Genomic DNA, 15,102 nt, shown 5'->3' on the forward strand with positions numbered 1-15,102 from the left:
TCAGGAGAGTACCATGCCAATGTCCTGTCTCCTAGACTCGGCAGCCTTGATGGCGGCGAAAAACGCCTCGTCATTGGCTCCGTAGATGGCGTCGTCCTTGACGGCAAACATGTTGTCAAGAGGCTTCTCGATGCGCCAGCATTCGCAGTTGTTCAGCTTCTTAAGCCGACCTCCTTCGCCCGTCGCAGTGTCGACGAGAAGGCGCACCCGTGTTTGCACGCCCTTTTGCTGGGCCTTGGCAGAATTCCAGAATTGCGCAATCTCTTCAACGATGCTGAGACCTTTGTCGATGGCCTTGATCGTGTTGGGGAGCTCGCAGGCCGGGCCACCCGCTGAGATGATGTCTGTAGCGAGCATGACCGCGTATCCCGGGAAAGGAGTGGAAAAGGCGAATTGGTTGTTGGCGCCAAGTCGCGCGTCGCGAACGTGCTTGGTCAGGGGCCCCATGATGGACACGAGAAGGTGGCGAGCAGCAGCATTGGCGCGCTGGATGTTGCGCGAGACAATGTGAGATGGCAGTGACGCGTGTCGCAAGTAGCGGTTGAGATGCATGAGCGTGGCATTGTACAGCGCATGCATTCCAACCAGAGTGCCGACGCTGCCGTTGCGGATGGCATTGTCGATGTTTGGTTCGTTGTAAAGCAGCTCGTTTGGCAGACGAGCGTGCCACTCATCCAAACGGCTCTTTGTCTTGTCGTAGAAGTCGATGTAGTCCTCGAGACTTGTATTCAGCGTCTTTCGGGACATCCGCGTGGTGGCAATCCAAACATCACCCCAAATGGCAGAGATGAGGACGTGGTAACCCATTGGGCTAACGTTCCTCCAAGATGGGCTGTGATTGTCAACCTGGCCAGCCTCAAAGAGCGGGGTATCCAAGGACACTCCAGCGTCAAATGAGTCTTTTTGGCTTGGAAGACGGAGGATCGTATCGGCAGAGTCGACGAAGAAGAGGGTACCTCCAGAGAAACCGTTGTATCGCTAAGGTCACATGAGTCAAGGCAAATAGGTTTCCGAAACTTTCACTTACATCGACCAAAAACCCTGACCAAAATGTTCGACGTCTGCATTCTTCGATGACTGGCTGGTCAAAGTCATACTCGGGCTCTTCGTCGTGCTGAGTTATCGACTCCTCAAGGTTCAACCTGAGAGCGCTAAGGGCGCGCAGGAAAGTGCCGCACCAATCCCAAGAGTCCATGTGCCGACCGCGGGCAAAGTGGACCAGACCGACAAACATTCTGCTTTGACACATCTGGAGGGTGAACTTGCCGACGCGTCTCTGCAAGGCATCATGGACGATGTCGAGCAGTTGCTTCTCGATGAAGCGCCAGTCAGGGTCAGATGAGAAGACATTGCCCAAGGCCATGACAGAATATAGCAGCATCCTGTCGTCTTGCGATTTCGGCTTTCGATTCTTGACCCACCTCATGAAGGGATCTCTTGGGAATACTGCGTAGGTAGAGGAATTGACGAAGCTGAAGAAAAGATCGAGGAGCTTCTCCGTAAAGATGGGATCCGCTTCGTAAGGATCAGTGTCCATACCAGGGGTGAGAGTTGGAGAGTGGGCATCGGAGGTTTCGGACACCATTTCGGCGGGAGAGGGCAATGACTCCCGTGCGTCGGTCGACAAACTGCGGTAGCGACGCTTTCGCGGAGGTTCAGAACTCTCGCCCAGGACCAAATCTTCTGAATGGATGGATGGTTCGGCAGATGAGACACCGTTGGACGCTGAGTTTGTGGCGTATCGCATATGATGATGAGGCGAAGAGAACAATGCATTGGTGTGGCCGGAGCTTTGTTTACCTGGGAGCAAAGACTCCAAAAGGTTGACCTTGCCAGTTTCGGTGCTCGGGACCTGAGCGCTGACGCCGCTATCTTTGGTCAGTACAGCCAAACTTTTTGGGGAGTCGCAGCCACTCACCCTCTACAAGCGCGACGGGCCCTTGTGCACTGTGCACATTTGGGGACACCAGGCTCACACTTGATCTTCTTCTCGCGACATGTCAAGCACGCCTGTGCCAGACGCTTCCTCGGCTTTCCGGCTTTGGTCACACCCCACGACGGATTCACAGCTTCGCCGTCAATCACAGTCCGACAATACGATCCATCTTCGTAAACGAAACACAATCCCTCCCCCGGAATCTCCTGTTGGCCTACACAACGAGCAGCGCGGCCGGAACCGCGCGACGTTTCGCCTATCCGTCTCTTGACCCTAGGTGGAGGTGCCTCGCCGGGGTCCTCAACGGGTGAAGGATAGTCAGAAGGGGCGGTAGCACCAGAGGATTCGGAAGTTCGCCTGTTTGGAGCATAAATCGGCTCCCGGAAGGTCGAATGGGAAAGTCCAGGGGGAAGGGCGGGTGCATGCGTTATGGTTGCGGGTGCCGAAAAGAGAGGATGAGAGAGCGGAGCAGGAGAAGCGGAGGGAAGAGCAGGAGCATAGGCGCGGTGGTCTTCACGGGTTATGTGGAGAGGGACGTGGTTTGTCGGACGCTCGGCGGGCGAAGCGTGGTGAAATCCGGATAGACCAGCAAGGCGGGCAGGCGGGGCGGGGAGTTGGTCGGAATGGCGTCTGGACTTTAGGAACATGGGGCTGACCAGCTCGCGCAGACTTGGGAGCTGGACATGTTCGGTGGTGGAGGTGGAAGCGCGGTTTGCAGGCAGAGTGGAGTCCATGTGGTTGTCGGTCGAGACGTCATGAGGGGCGGAAGGGTCTGCGAAGCGAGAGGAGGTGGGTGCGGAGGCGGGAGGGAACAGATTTTGGGGGCGCATGAGGTCGGTCGCCGTCGCGCAGTCCATAGGTGCAGCAACAATGTTGGACAGCTTTGGCGGATCCGGGAACCAAGGTAGGTGTGGAGTCGGGAGGTCTGGGCCTAATTATATTGGCAGTCCCGAGCGAGTACCGGGGCGGTAGGCCAAGCTCAGACGGTCGAGCCGTGCAAAGCCGGGGATGCTAGTCAAGGGCCCGGCGCTCCGAATAGGCCTGAATAAAGACACAGGGGACAAAGTGGCAGCCCGGTCGGAGAGATTCCGCGGTAGTCAGTCTGGTCTGCTGTCTGAGCCAAAACAGCCACCACTGCTGGATGGTCCGGGCGAGGTGGTGATGGCGGCGGCGGCGGAGGTGAGGTGGGCGACGAGGGGAAAAGAGGGAATAATAGATGCGATAGATTGTAAAAGAGGAGGGAAGGAAAAGAAAAGAGGGTGGAGGTCGAGAGAGAGAAACGACGGATGGGAGCGGCAGGAGAGGTCAATTTAGCTGATGGTCGTTGTGGTGTGGTAGCGGAGTGGTGGTGGCAGAGGTCTGGAGGCAACAAGTGCCGGCCGGCAGCATCACGAGCTTGAGTGCTAAGAGATGGTCCCTGGAGTTGTAACAAACCAAAGTGCCGGCCTGGTTGAACACTTCCAAGTCCCAGACACGGACCGCACCACGTTCGGCGCGCGATCCGCATCCGCAGCCGCGCCAGCTTCAGGCCGGCGCACCAAAACGTTGATCTTTCTTCCAACCTCGTCACGTGCTCTCCTGGCCCGTGCTTCCGCTCGTCGCAATGTCGTGGAGAGCGAGCAACCGACCACTGCGACTGTCTCTACTGCACCTCCCACGCCCATCCTAACCCGCCATTGTTATCTGCCTGCCTGCTGCGACTCTGGCCACAATGGCGTCCCCTGCCCCTGCTGACGTAGCTGCTACCTCTCCGCCTGCACGACCTGAACTTCCCGCAGACTCTGTCAGTCCTAATCGCGACACTTCCGACGCGCCCGTTTCTGAGTCCAAAGAAGACCCTCCTCAAGACGACCAATCAAAACACCTTCCTTCGACCGACGCCGTTGCCTCTCCTTTCAATGACCACACCTCGGCCTCCAAGAAGCGCAAGCGCACTCCCGACGTCGAGTCGTGCGAAACACCCACCAGCACCACCACGCCGCCGCTCCCCGCTGACGAAGTGCCCCCGCCACTACCAAACGAAGAGCCTCCCGCCCCAGAAGATGACGGCTGGGATGCTCATTGGGACACCAACGCTGCCGCGTACTACTTCCACAACCGATACACCGGTGTGACGCAGTGGGAAAACCCTCGAGTCCCGGATACCAGCTCGGCCGGCCCATCTTCAGCTGCTGCTGCTCCTCCACCAGCGCCTGGCACTTCAAACTACGCCGCTACCAGCAGCGCTCTTGGCTCTCCTCCGCGAAAGAAAGTGGGCGGCTATAATCCCGCCATCCACGGCGACTACGACCCCAACGCAGACTATGCACGTGAGTATGAACAGGATGACCAAGGAAACGCCCTGGACCCCGAGGCCGCTGCTGCTGCTCATGCGGCTGCCTTGGGTGGCGATTCCTCAGCCGCCTATGCGCAAACCGCGTCGTTCAACCGCTTCACCGGGCGCTTCCAAGCCGGCAATCTGGGACCGGACCGGCATAATGATGAAAACAAGAGCCGACGCCAGCTCAATGCCTACTTCGATGTCGACGCGGCGGCAAACAGCCACAATGGCATGAGCTTGAAAGCGGAGCGCCAAAACAAGAAGCTTACCAAAAAGGAGCTCAAGGCATTCAAGGAAAAGGCAGCAAAAAAGAAAGAGGAAAAAAGAAGAGCCTGGCTCCGTGATTGAACAAGTGCCTGGAGGCAACGTAAGTCGCAGAAAAGCTTGATTGTGCATGGCCGTCTGTGACATTTTCTTCGTGACTGACTGCAAGCCCATAGACGCACCCAGGAATTCTGACGCCCATCATGGGCCCATTCGTACCCAAAGTCCTTGGTAAGCTTAGGCTCAATGGCTACGAGCCTTGAGAACTCGACCTTGGCGGTCGCCTCTTGTTCTATCAGAAAATGCCCATCTTGTCGCTCTTTCGCAAATCCACCGGCTTCTTGGGTCTCTTTCTTCTTCGTCTACACTATCCCGATCCACGCCGCAATGCGGAATGATCGATTGGTAACTGCTTGGCTCTGATCCAGCTACCAGGTATCTTCAAGTCTTGTAAATTACCCATCCCCGGCAATACTAGAACCCCCTTGAAATGGTATATTTGCCAAGCGCGGCCTTTGAATGTGGCGTTCCGCAGCATGCATGCCTTCCCGCTCGCCAATGCAAAAGCCCGAGCACTTTGACAGATGCCGCCGCATTTTTCGTGGTCGCGGGGAAACGGTCGTCTTCGACATGTTCATCTCGGCCAGGAGAAATTGGACGGATTTTGGCGTCTTTTGATCTTGTGCGGAGGACTCGATCAACCCTCCCTCTCCTTGCCCTTGGCCGAGTCGTCCAACTTCAAGCTCTCCACACCCTTCTCGACCCCGGTCTCACCACTCTCGGACGTGTCGCCCATGGTCATCTTCATTTCCACGTCCTCACCATCCTCGGCCGCGTCCCTGCTGCTCTCTCCAGCCTCTTGCTCCTTCAATGCGCCAACCACTGTATCCAGAGCACCTCCCTCGACCAGCAGCCAGCTCACGACGTCATTCTTGTCATTCTGCTCTGCCTCGTAGACGGCATCGTGGCCGGCCGCATTGAGCACGGCAGCATCAGCACCGAGTGACACGAGCAGTTTCACGGCATCCAGATGGCCATTGAGCGCAGCCCAGTGGAGAGCGGTGTTGCCTGAAGAATTCCGGAGGTTGACAAAGGATTTGTAAGCGTCCGAGGAAGCGTAGGCGGATGCGAGCGTCTTCTTGATGACGTCGAGTACAGCTGTGCGCGCAGAGTCAGCTCCGATGCGTTTCATGGCCCAGTCAAACCAGAGCACGAAAAAAGGCGAGGCTTGGCCTGCATGCCGGTGCTGCTGGTGCAGTTCGGAAATGGGATCATGTCGTCGCCAAGCGCTCAGACAAGAAATCCGACATGCAGGCAGACAAGATTGGAGCAGCAAGCAGGCAGGCAGGCGGACAGGCTACACGTACCGCTGTGACCGTTGGCCGCCGCGTAATGCAACACGCTATTTCCCGATTGGACGTCGACGGCGGCGCACAAAATGTCTGCGGCAGATGCGCCCTCGTACTGCGGCAGCTTCTGCACCTCGGCGAGGTAGGTAGGCAGGTCGTCGGCCTCATTGGCGCGTGCCAGATACAACAGCTCGTCGATCTCGTCCTCGTTGAGCTTCAGCGGCGGTGCGGCAGCCATTGTGGTTTGGAATCGGAACGGTGGCGAGTGGAGTGATTGGAGCCGACGGCAGGGGATTGCGACAGCGAGTGTCTGTGGTATTTTGCAGGCGGGCAACTTGGTGGTGTTGTCGATGGAGTACCCATTGACGAAAAGCAGAGCCGACACCACAAAAATTACAGCCGAATTTTAACCGCGACCCCATCCCTGCTGTTCACTTGGGTGCGGGCCGGCAGATCCTCCCGTTGGACTCACACGTCTCATCATTTCTTGTCTACACCATTACCCCCTAGCCATGTGCTTCTATGGGTACAGTACTGCTCGATGCCAGGAGCTTCCTCATGGCAATCACTTGCTAGCGTCCCAGCCTCAACGACCATCTGGGAATGCACACATCGAAAGATTTCGAGTCTTCAAATGTCGTCTGCATCCTGCCATGCGGGCCTGGCCCGTTGCCGCATGTTGCATTCCAGCCTCATTGTTCCTTCATGCTGACATGCTTCTTTGACAGAAGTCTGCTCTCTGCTGACACAAGGGAAACCAATGCGCTCAAGCGTCCCAGTGGCAACGACACGGCTCTGTCATTCCATAAATAGCCACCACGCATGAACGCGCCAACGAGCCCCTCTTAGTCATTATCCAGCTCAGCTGGGACCCTCTCCTGCCTCGCCATCATCAAGCACTACCGACTTCAATGCGCTCCTCCACAGTCCAGCCGTCTCGTGGCGCGCCGCTAGATGGTGATATCAGTTCATGCCTGCACAGCGCTACTCTCTGGCTTCTTTCGATCTGCAGGTACAGTGGTCGCCCCGCGAAAAAAGGATGGTGCGACTCCTGGCGGCAAGCAGTGCATGCGTCCTGACGTTATCAAAACGGCCCATCCACTCCAAATGTGCGGGGAAGCGTTCGAGCTTGAGCCTCGCGACAATCCGTGTGGCTCGTGGAAGAGCAGTTTTCCCTGACCCTTTCAGCTGTCGACGAGGGCATGGCTCATTGTTTGGTGGCCTTTGCGTCGGTGTTTCTCCATACATGCCACTAGGCCAAACGACGCATTGACTCGAGTTTTCTCTGCCAAAAGAACGGCACCACACCACGGTGAGAAGCAAGAGGCGGGCCTTGGCAAAAGATCCCCTCACGATGACGCCTCGATATGGGCGACTGGGATTGGATTCGTACGAGCATTCCACCTACCAAGCTCTGATGTCTGCGGAAAACAACATGGGTCAGACCAATCAATGCTTTTTCTTCAAGCTAGACCTCAGCACGCCCGGATGTCACAGCCACATCAGGACGTTGGGAGCTCAAGCCGCAGAGCCCCGTCCCAGCCACGCGAGAGAGGGAGGGAGAGCAGTCAGGAATCGAATTTGCAAAATCCCGCATGTCGGGACGAAAGATTCCCATTCCAACGCTAAGATCTCCGCCAATACAACCTCCACGGTTTCAAGCAGCCGTCGGGTTCTCCCGCTTGCTCCTGATTGGAGCAGGCTCGACGTCTACGGTCCCAGATTGTTCGTTCCCAACGGCTACGTCAATCACGGATGGTTCCACCACACACCACTACGAACATCTTCGAGGATTCGATCTGCGGCCCGAGGCAGGTCCCTTGATATAAACGTGGTGCCTCGATATCTGTGTTATCTCTGTTCCATCTCACCGACATGGTTGCGCGTCTTTTCTCTGTTCTCCCTGAGAGCTGGCCAGCTTGGCGTTTTGCCGACGCAGCACCTGTATGACCCGCGTGGTTTCTTCCTTCCTCCGAGCTGGCTGTGTGGCGTGCTGATGCTGACTTGATGTTTTCGCACGTAGCTTTGGATGCTCGGTGAACAGGTGCTTATTCATGGCAGGCCGGGATCATTTGGTTCCGGTAACATGAGGAGTGTTCCGCGCTCCATCGTTCTAGGCTCGACTTCAGTAAAACCAGCACAACGGCAGTAGCTGCTTCCGCAGCTTGAGACTTGCGCACTCAGTGGTGCAGTGGAGGAATCTGGTTGTAAGTCAGCTCTCGTGATTCCACCAACCCTGCCAGTGTAAATCGCATTCGGATTTCACTTGGGCAAATCACATGGTAGCCAGTCACTGGAGAATCGCTCGTGTATACGGTGAATGGGAGCGAAAACGAGCTAGATGGTGACAAATTCTCTCCCCCATCTCCGTCCAAAATCATTTTGGCCTGGGTCATTGGATAATATGTTCCAAGAACATCAATTTCTTCGATTCAAGAGAAGCTCAAAGTGGATGGACCCCACTCTCCCTTCTTGTCGCAAAGTGAGTATTGATCAGCAAGCGACACGAGCACGGACGCAGACACGGGCAACAACGGACTCTCTCAACGGTGGAGAAGGGGACCGTGGGGCGTGGGGTCCAAAACACAGCCAAGTCAAAGACGACAAGAGATGAGCTGGGCAGAGCGAAAAAAGAGGGTCTGGTCAGGAGGGGGCCCTCTTCGAGCTTTCGTATTTAAGAGATGGGAAGGTCCAATTCGGTGCTTCTGCTTCTGTTGCATCGAGAACGTCATTAAGGTTGTACCGCACGACTTCTAACTTCTCCCTCCGTTCTTAGTCAAGTCGTCTGTATCAATCCGTTCGCCACCATGGGATCAAATGAGCCGCCCCGCGACTACTGGATCCACCAGTGGAAGTACACCCCGACGGTGCATCGCGATGTCTATCCCGCCATCGACCCCAAGAGCCCCGCGCTCTCGCAAAAGGGCAAGATTGTCGTCATTAGCGGTGCGAGCTCTGGCATTGGCGCAGAGGTAAGTGGTGGCGACAAGGGGGAAAGGCAATTAGCACCCCATCCAGATTGAATCACGACTGACAGCGTTCAGGGCCTCGCACCAGCCTTTGCGCACGCAGGCGCCGAAGCCATCGTGATTGCCGCGCGAAGACTCGAAAACCTGCGCAAGGTCGAGGCCAACATCGCCGCCATCAACCCCGCCGTCAAGACGCTGAGCGTGGCGACAGACGTGACGGACGCGGCGTCGGTTGCGAACCTCTTCCAAACCGTGAGCAGCACCTTTGGCCGGCCGGCCGACGTGCTCGTCTCCAACGCCGCGGCGCTGCAAGGCCTCGCTACCATCACCGCGTCCGACCCGGACGTGTGGCGGCGCGAGGTCGACATCAACCTGAACGGGCCGTACCTGCTTGTTCGCGAGTTCCTGCTGGCCCTGCCGGCCGAGGAGAACGAATCACACCACAAGCCCACCTTCATCGCCATCTCGTCGTCGGCGTCGGTCGAAATCATCCCCGGCCTCGGCAACTACTGCATCTCCAAGGGGGCGCTGAACCGGCTGGTCGAGTTCGTGGCGGCCGAGAACCCGCGCGTCGCCGCCGTCGCCATGCACCCGGGCATCATCCGGACGGCCATGTCGATCGACGAGTTTGCGCCCTTCGAGGGCGACACGATGGAGCTGGTCGGCGGCATGACCGTGTGGTTGGCGACCGACGCCGCGCGTTGGCTGAGCGGCCGCTACGTCGGCGTCAATTGGGATGTCGAGGAGCTGGTCGCGAGCAAGCAGAAGGTTCTGGAGAGGGATGAGCTGAAGGTTGCGCTCAAGGGCAGCTTTGGCGAGAGCGTGGGACAGGTGGATGCGAAGGCGTACAAGGTCAACCCCTTTTGATTCGTTCTCTGAAAGGGGTAGTCAATAACCAAACATTATGAAAATCATTTTTCTTCCGGTGAATTGCTTCTCTTCACAAATGCTACATGACTAGTCTGAAAAAACAGGTGCATCAATGTTCAAGGCCCGCTGAACCATGTGAGTCATGTGGCTCTGGCTGGTGCTCCGAAAGGTCGTGGTTGGGAGGGGAATGGTAGAATGGTTTGGACAACAAGGTGGACATGGGGTGTTTGGACCAGCTGATGTGAGTGGACAAGGCAGGAAGTGAAGGGGGGAGGAGAGTTACCCTTTGCCCCTACAAGAAGATTAAGATATATATGGAGAGCATGCGCCGAGTTCACAAAATCAGATTTGAGATTTCTGACTCATTTATGGAACGCGAAAGGAGCACTCAAGAGCTGGAATTCCTCACACACTAACTTGATGATCAGGAACAAGAAATATTTAGGTAGATGTATACCATGTATATCAACAAGTAAACTTGCACACAAAGCGCCTCACAACTCCACAGACCTTGAAAATGGAAACCTCTCTGAAACCAAGTCACACAAAAGCTATTACAATTTTCAAACAAAAACATCACCATCTCTACCAATTCAACGAATGTCTTGCCCCCCCTTCTCTCTCCATGCTTTTGATCAGGAGTCAGCCATACATATCCAAGCGCGCCTACACCAACACAGTCGTCGTGCTAGTCGCAATCGGAATCGTATTCGTGATCCTCAGCGTCGTGCGGATAGTTGGCAGCGAAGTAGGCAACGAAGTAGGCAGGTTGCTGCTGCTGACAACGCTACTCACGACCGAGTTCGGAATCGCAAACATGGGAGCAAGGGATCGCACGGCGCTCGACGCCGACGGCAAAACGCCGGACGTGGCGCTCGACACGGCAGAGAGCAGCGAGGGACCGGCTCTGGACGTCGAGGATGACGAGAGAAGCGAGGCCGTCCGCAGCGACGATAGCTCTCCGAGCAGGTCGTCAAAGGCCCAGGTCTTGCGGAGGAAGGGGCGCGGCAGCTTCTTGAGCGTGCTGATGCTGTGGACGTCGCTTTCAAGACTGGTGGCCGCCGATGGGATGCTGCTGGCTGCGGCGGAAATCGCGGGAACGGGTCGGATCATGCTGGTGGTCATGCTGCTTGTGGGGCTGCTGCTGCCGATGGGAGCGAGATTGCTGAGGGGCACCGGTGCTGCTGCGCTGCTGCGGGAGCTGCTGGTAGGAGGCGAAACTGTGCTACTGCTTCTCGAGGAAGAGGTCGTCGAAGAAGATGCAGGGCTCGTCGAGAGAACACCTGGGAGTATCGAGGCCCGGAGAGAGGTTTGAGCGGAGGAAATTACACTCGTCAAAAGGGAGGTTGGCGGTAAAGATGCCGACGCTTGTGAAGCCCGACTGAACAGGCTGGCGGGGATGGAGCTGAGTCGAATGCTAGGCAAAGTAGGAGTCTGGGAGACGACGCTGCTCAACAGCGAGGATGCGGGCAAAGAAGTGCGAAGAGACACTGGGCCTGGTGCCTGAGAAGGTCCGAGTTGAGAAGATTGGGAAACCGAACTCGACGAGCTTGGGATAATTACTGGTCCTGGTGCTAGAGTGAATGGGCGCTCCGTGGACGCCAAAATACTCGAAGAGGATGGGATAATGACCGGTCCTGGTGCTAGAGTGAACGGACGCCCTGAGGACGCTGAACTACTTGAAGAGGATGGGATAATGACCGGTCCTGGTGCTAGAGTGAACGGACGCCCTGAGGGCGCTGAACTACTTGAAGAGGATGGGATAATGACCGGTCCTGGTGCTAGAGTGAACGGACGCCCTGAGGACGCTGAACTACTCGAAGAGGATGGGATAATGACTGATCCTGGTGCAAGAGTGAATGGGCGTGCTGAGGAAGTCTGCGAAATGACACTGCTTGAGCTAGCGGGCGACGAGCTGCGAATGACCACAGGCCCCGGTGCTTGAGAAAGCCCAGCTGCTTGGGAGACCGGCACGACGACGCTGGAAAATGAACTGCGGACCGATCCGGGTGCCTGAGAGACCTGAGAAGCCAAGCTGCTCAAGAGTGAGCTGGCAGGCAAAGAAGATCGGACGAAAGTACCCGGCGCCTGGGAGACGTAGCTCGTCAAAAGCGAGGTTGGTGGCAAAGAAATGATCGGCCCAGAAGCCGGTGAGGCGATACTGCTCATAAGAGGGCCTGCAGATACCGAGCTGCGGACGACGGGGTCAGGAACTTGGGAGACGACGCTCGACAGGACTGAACTCGGCAGCAAAGAACTGCGGACCAAGGAGGGAGGGACTATGCCGCTGTTTCCAGCACTGCTGCTGCTGCTGCTCGGGACCGAGACCGATTGAGTTGACTGAGCCATGACCAGGGCTGTGGCTCCAGGGCGGAAAAATTCATTGAAAGTGCGTGTTGAAAGCAAAACGGTGGCCATTGACGCCGTGCGAGGATCCGAAGGGTTGATTGTTTGAATGGTAAAGATCTCATCCGCTTCTGTTGGATTGATGGTCTCAATGGTATAGATTTGATCCGATTCCGTCGGGTTGATCGTCTCAATGGTGTAAATTTCATCATCTTCTCCAGTTGGCGCAGTTTGAAAGTCGAGATCTTCATTGAGGGGTATTACAACTGGGTCTGTCGTCGCTGCAGCAGGCAGGTCCGCTGGTGTGGTCGTGACAGTCGAAACCACGTCCGTTGTTATCGTCGTTGTGGTGTCCGTAATCAAGGTGGTCGGAAGACAGGTCTCAAGGGTTCCCGTTGCCGTTCCCGTTGATATTGTACTGCCAGTGACCAGAAAGTCGACTGAAGTCGGCGCTCTGGTGATCTGGACCGTAATGTCTGCATCGATGGAAAGGGTCGTCGGGTTGTCGACGTGCGTAAGAACGTGATATGGTTGGAGAAAGAGGGTCGGTTGTACTTCGAGCTCCACAAATGTTTCGGGAAGACAAGTTGTGACCAAGGCCTTGTAAGGTCTCGCAAAAGTGGTTCCGATCCTGACTGTCGAGAAGAAAGCAGGCTTGTGACTTGGGAGGTTGTCTCCAAAGATGGAAGGATTGCTGTTGGAAGAGAATGAGTTGCCCATGATGATGGCTATCGAAAGACCGGTGGAGCGATTTTGCCGTGCTGTCGTAGCAGTCCTCGGAAAGACACTCTCGATATAAGTCACTCGATGGCAACAAACACGGTGATGTTGCTCTGGCCAAAGTATCGCAGGCCGTCAGGCACGCCGCCGACGCTTTCAGACGTGGCACACGCGTCTTCGAATGCCGATACGGAAACGGCAGTAAGAGTACAACGACTGTCCAAAATCACCACCTCGGGCGACGTCCTAAGGCCATGGTGGGTTGCTCCAAGAGCGAATCGAGGAGATGGTTGTGGCTACTCCAGAAGGGACGCGCGGGGCAGAATGCACTTCAACACATTCTTTCGCGGACGGCTGGTGACATGACGACACAAGAATGAAGAGGGCCCCAGCATGGAAAACTTACCTTTACCATCTCCACGCGTGGCTGTGGGGTTTGGTTTGCGTTCGTCTAACGCAGTGCGGCCGCTTTCAGTAGGATCTTGGGCGAGGGTTTTGCTCCATCATCTGGTGTCTTCCACTGGCTGGAGTGATGGAGGTTCATATGCAAGTTGAAAAATGGAGGTGCCTCTAAATTTGGAAGCCTGTACTCGCCATTTTTGTCAATTTCGACAAAATTAACTTTGTAGCCGATTGTTCTATGTTGGCCAGGACTGCCGATGTCCTTTGGCATTTCATCTGTTCAGAATAACCATGCCGTGATCAAAGCGGATTCTTACGACCTTTGCCCCGTCAATTGAGATTGGCATGGACTGAAGCATCATTGTGACATGGAGTCTTGGATGCGAGGAATCAACCCAGACACGTGACGAGTGCGGGGGAAAGCGGCCCGGTGCGGTGCGCTTTCAGCGCCGTCATCCACTTCGGTCTGTTCAATGTCCAAATTTGCACTGGACAAATCAAGTCGTCAATGCTAGCCGCATTCCAATCAAGCTTCAGCTGGGTGCTGATTCAGGGACCGGAAACGCCGTTGTCCAGTCTAGATCCGCTAGGAGTCCTTGCTCTTTTGATTGCATCATAGGTCATGGTCTCTTGGGCCATCGAAATCTAGACCTCACGTCTACGATTGAGGTTATGTTGATCTTGTCCCTATGCTCCTACTAGATTTGGGGCAGCTCGTAGCTGCAAACGGAGCCATCGTTGTCCACACGTGAACGTTGCAGACTGGAGGACCATGCTGAGGACACAGTTTGCGCACGCAAGACTCTGCTTGAACGTGGTGGCTAAAATTAATGACAGTCGGAGGGCTTGTCCGTGAGGCTGCAAGAGGGCGAAAGCAGTAGCACCTGGTGTTAGAGCAACAGGCGGTGTCTTGACTATCGCACCTCACTTACCGCTTGTCGACTGGAAAATCAGTGGTGTTGCGCGGACCTGACGCTACAGTGTCTTAGTTGGCCGAATATGAGGCGCAAGCAAAGAAATGCTGTGTCGTCCTCATGCTGCAAAAGCCCGACCGAGTCACGGCAACTCGTATCGCCTCACTTTTCGCATCCCCGTCTCGCGAGTAACCAGAGGCGCGGTTCCCACGGCACCCTGGACCCGTTCCCTGACAGCCTGGCGCTCAGCCTCTTCGCAGCAAATCTGGAGGTGGACCTGCATACTGACTCGCTCGAGTTCGGCAGCTCGGGCAGTCGGCGCATCTTTTGGCTGAGCAACGGGCAGCGACGAGGGTTGCGGTCGGGCAGGAACCAGTATAATGGGGCGGGCGAGCGGGTAAGTCGCGCGCTTTTCGGGGAGTGGATCTAGAGGCGGTGCGCATGCGGCGTGCCTGGTGCGCTGAAGCGCGGAGAATTTCTGTTGTGAGCGTTAAGGGGGAACTCGAAAGATACAGTGGGGAAGGGGGCCAGTCGGCCTGGGGTATCGTACACTCTCATGACCTCATTTTCGCATGCAAAGAATCCTGTTTTTGAGCGAGTGAATTTCTTTGCCCTCTGTAAATGTGCCTTATGCTCGAGCAGTGCTCTGTGCAAAAGGGCCGAGGGCCTCCAGTCGGTGCGGCTAGAGGGGGCTTGAGTAGTGGCTTGGATGGTGATGGCGAGGATTCCCAGTGGCGGTGAAAGACACGAGAGATGCTGTGACTCCCCTGGCGGACTGCAAGTGGACTGCTGGACTGCAGCGGTCGGCAGTCATGACTTGTGGAACTTGTGGAACACAAGGCCCGGGTCGGCAGATGACAACTGCAGCGGCGCGGATCAGCTTCGACGGATTCAAAAGTGACAACGTCATGAAGACACCCGCGCCAGCGGCGTTTAGGCTGGAAGTGTTGATTTGGTCAAGTTGTTGGGCGTTGGTAGTGCAGGGGAGAGAAGGCTTGGCTGCATGCCATGC

The 15,102-nt window shown here is 56.2% G+C and overlaps 9 protein-coding genes across 9 annotated transcripts; 4 read left to right on the plus strand and 5 right to left on the minus strand.

Moving 5' to 3' along the window:
* BKA78DRAFT_355482 (uncharacterized protein) lies at positions 1-2,793 on the minus strand (the record flags this gene model as incomplete). The annotated part of the gene is made up of 3 exons (XM_066891906.1): positions 1-978; positions 1,028-1,868; positions 1,919-2,793. The coding sequence occupies 3 exons, from the start codon at positions 2,791-2,793 to the stop codon at positions 1-3; spliced, it is 2,694 nt and encodes an 897-aa protein (XP_066741228.1).
* Positions 2,794-2,872: 79 nt separating this feature from the next.
* Positions 2,873-3,499, minus strand: BKA78DRAFT_187163 (uncharacterized protein). Its single transcript, XM_066883518.1, has one exon. The coding sequence runs from the start codon at positions 3,441-3,443 to the stop codon at positions 2,952-2,954; it is 492 nt and encodes a 163-aa protein (XP_066741229.1). The 5' UTR covers positions 3,444-3,499; the 3' UTR covers positions 2,873-2,951.
* A 148-nt stretch (positions 3,500-3,647) lies between these two features.
* Positions 3,648-4,604, plus strand: BKA78DRAFT_332994 (uncharacterized protein; the record flags this gene model as incomplete). The annotated part of the gene is made up of 2 exons (XM_066890033.1): positions 3,648-3,818; positions 3,858-4,604. 2 exons carry the CDS (start codon positions 3,648-3,650, stop codon positions 4,602-4,604), a joined length of 918 nt encoding a protein of 305 aa, XP_066741230.1.
* A 613-nt stretch (positions 4,605-5,217) lies between these two features.
* On the minus strand, positions 5,218-6,107 carry BKA78DRAFT_355484 (ankyrin repeat-containing domain protein; the record flags this gene model as incomplete). Its single annotated transcript, XM_066891907.1, has 2 exons — positions 5,218-5,678; positions 5,888-6,107. 2 exons carry the CDS (start codon positions 6,105-6,107, stop codon positions 5,218-5,220), a joined length of 681 nt encoding a protein of 226 aa, XP_066741231.1.
* A 601-nt stretch (positions 6,108-6,708) lies between these two features.
* BKA78DRAFT_187201 (uncharacterized protein) lies at positions 6,709-7,135 on the plus strand. Its single transcript, XM_066883519.1, has one exon. It carries the CDS (start codon positions 6,824-6,826, stop codon positions 7,046-7,048), a length of 225 nt encoding a protein of 74 aa, XP_066741232.1. The 5' UTR covers positions 6,709-6,823; the 3' UTR covers positions 7,049-7,135.
* A 1-nt stretch (position 7,136) lies between these two features.
* On the plus strand, positions 7,137-8,130 carry BKA78DRAFT_187218 (uncharacterized protein). Its single transcript, XM_066883520.1, has one exon. The coding sequence runs from the start codon at positions 7,224-7,226 to the stop codon at positions 7,875-7,877; it is 654 nt and encodes a 217-aa protein (XP_066741233.1). The 5' UTR covers positions 7,137-7,223; the 3' UTR covers positions 7,878-8,130.
* Positions 8,131-8,676: 546 nt separating this feature from the next.
* On the plus strand, positions 8,677-9,705 carry BKA78DRAFT_298314 (uncharacterized protein; the record flags this gene model as incomplete). The annotated part of the gene is made up of 2 exons (XM_066886894.1): positions 8,677-8,841; positions 8,914-9,705. The coding sequence occupies 2 exons, from the start codon at positions 8,677-8,679 to the stop codon at positions 9,703-9,705; spliced, it is 957 nt and encodes a 318-aa protein (XP_066741234.1).
* A 472-nt stretch (positions 9,706-10,177) lies between these two features.
* On the minus strand, positions 10,178-10,946 carry BKA78DRAFT_321940 (uncharacterized protein). Its single transcript, XM_066889078.1, has one exon. It carries the CDS (start codon positions 10,831-10,833, stop codon positions 10,375-10,377), a length of 459 nt encoding a protein of 152 aa, XP_066741235.1. The 5' UTR covers positions 10,834-10,946; the 3' UTR covers positions 10,178-10,374.
* A 3,291-nt stretch (positions 10,947-14,237) lies between these two features.
* Positions 14,238-14,766, minus strand: BKA78DRAFT_321942 (uncharacterized protein). Its single transcript, XM_066889079.1, has 2 exons — positions 14,641-14,766; positions 14,238-14,568 (listed from the first exon to the last, which is right to left on the minus strand). Exon 2 carries the CDS (start codon positions 14,531-14,533, stop codon positions 14,336-14,338), a length of 198 nt encoding a protein of 65 aa, XP_066741236.1. The 5' UTR covers positions 14,534-14,568; positions 14,641-14,766; the 3' UTR covers positions 14,238-14,335.
* Positions 14,767-15,102: the final 336 nt, after the last annotated feature.

Source organism: Phyllosticta capitalensis, assembly GCF_038381095.1.
Source record: "Phyllosticta capitalensis strain CBS 128856 chromosome Unknown BKA78scaffold_9, whole genome shotgun sequence".
NCBI classification, from domain to species: Eukaryota; Fungi; Ascomycota; class Dothideomycetes; order Botryosphaeriales; family Phyllostictaceae; genus Phyllosticta; species Phyllosticta capitalensis.

Excerpts from the sequence above, each read along its gene's own strand:
- BKA78DRAFT_321942 (XM_066889079.1), bottom strand. The coding sequence starts at position 14,533 with ATGCGCACCGCCTCTAGATCCACTCCCCGAAAAGCGCGCGACTTACCC.
- BKA78DRAFT_187163 (XM_066883518.1), bottom strand. The coding sequence starts at position 3,443 with ATGCGGATCGCGCGCCGAACGTGGTGCGGTCCGTGTCTGGGACTTGGA.
- BKA78DRAFT_187201 (XM_066883519.1), top strand. The coding sequence starts at position 6,824 with ATGGTGATATCAGTTCATGCCTGCACAGCGCTACTCTCTGGCTTCTTT.
- BKA78DRAFT_187218 (XM_066883520.1), top strand. The coding sequence starts at position 7,224 with ATGACGCCTCGATATGGGCGACTGGGATTGGATTCGTACGAGCATTCC.
- BKA78DRAFT_321940 (XM_066889078.1), bottom strand. The coding sequence starts at position 10,833 with ATGACCACCAGCATGATCCGACCCGTTCCCGCGATTTCCGCCGCAGCC.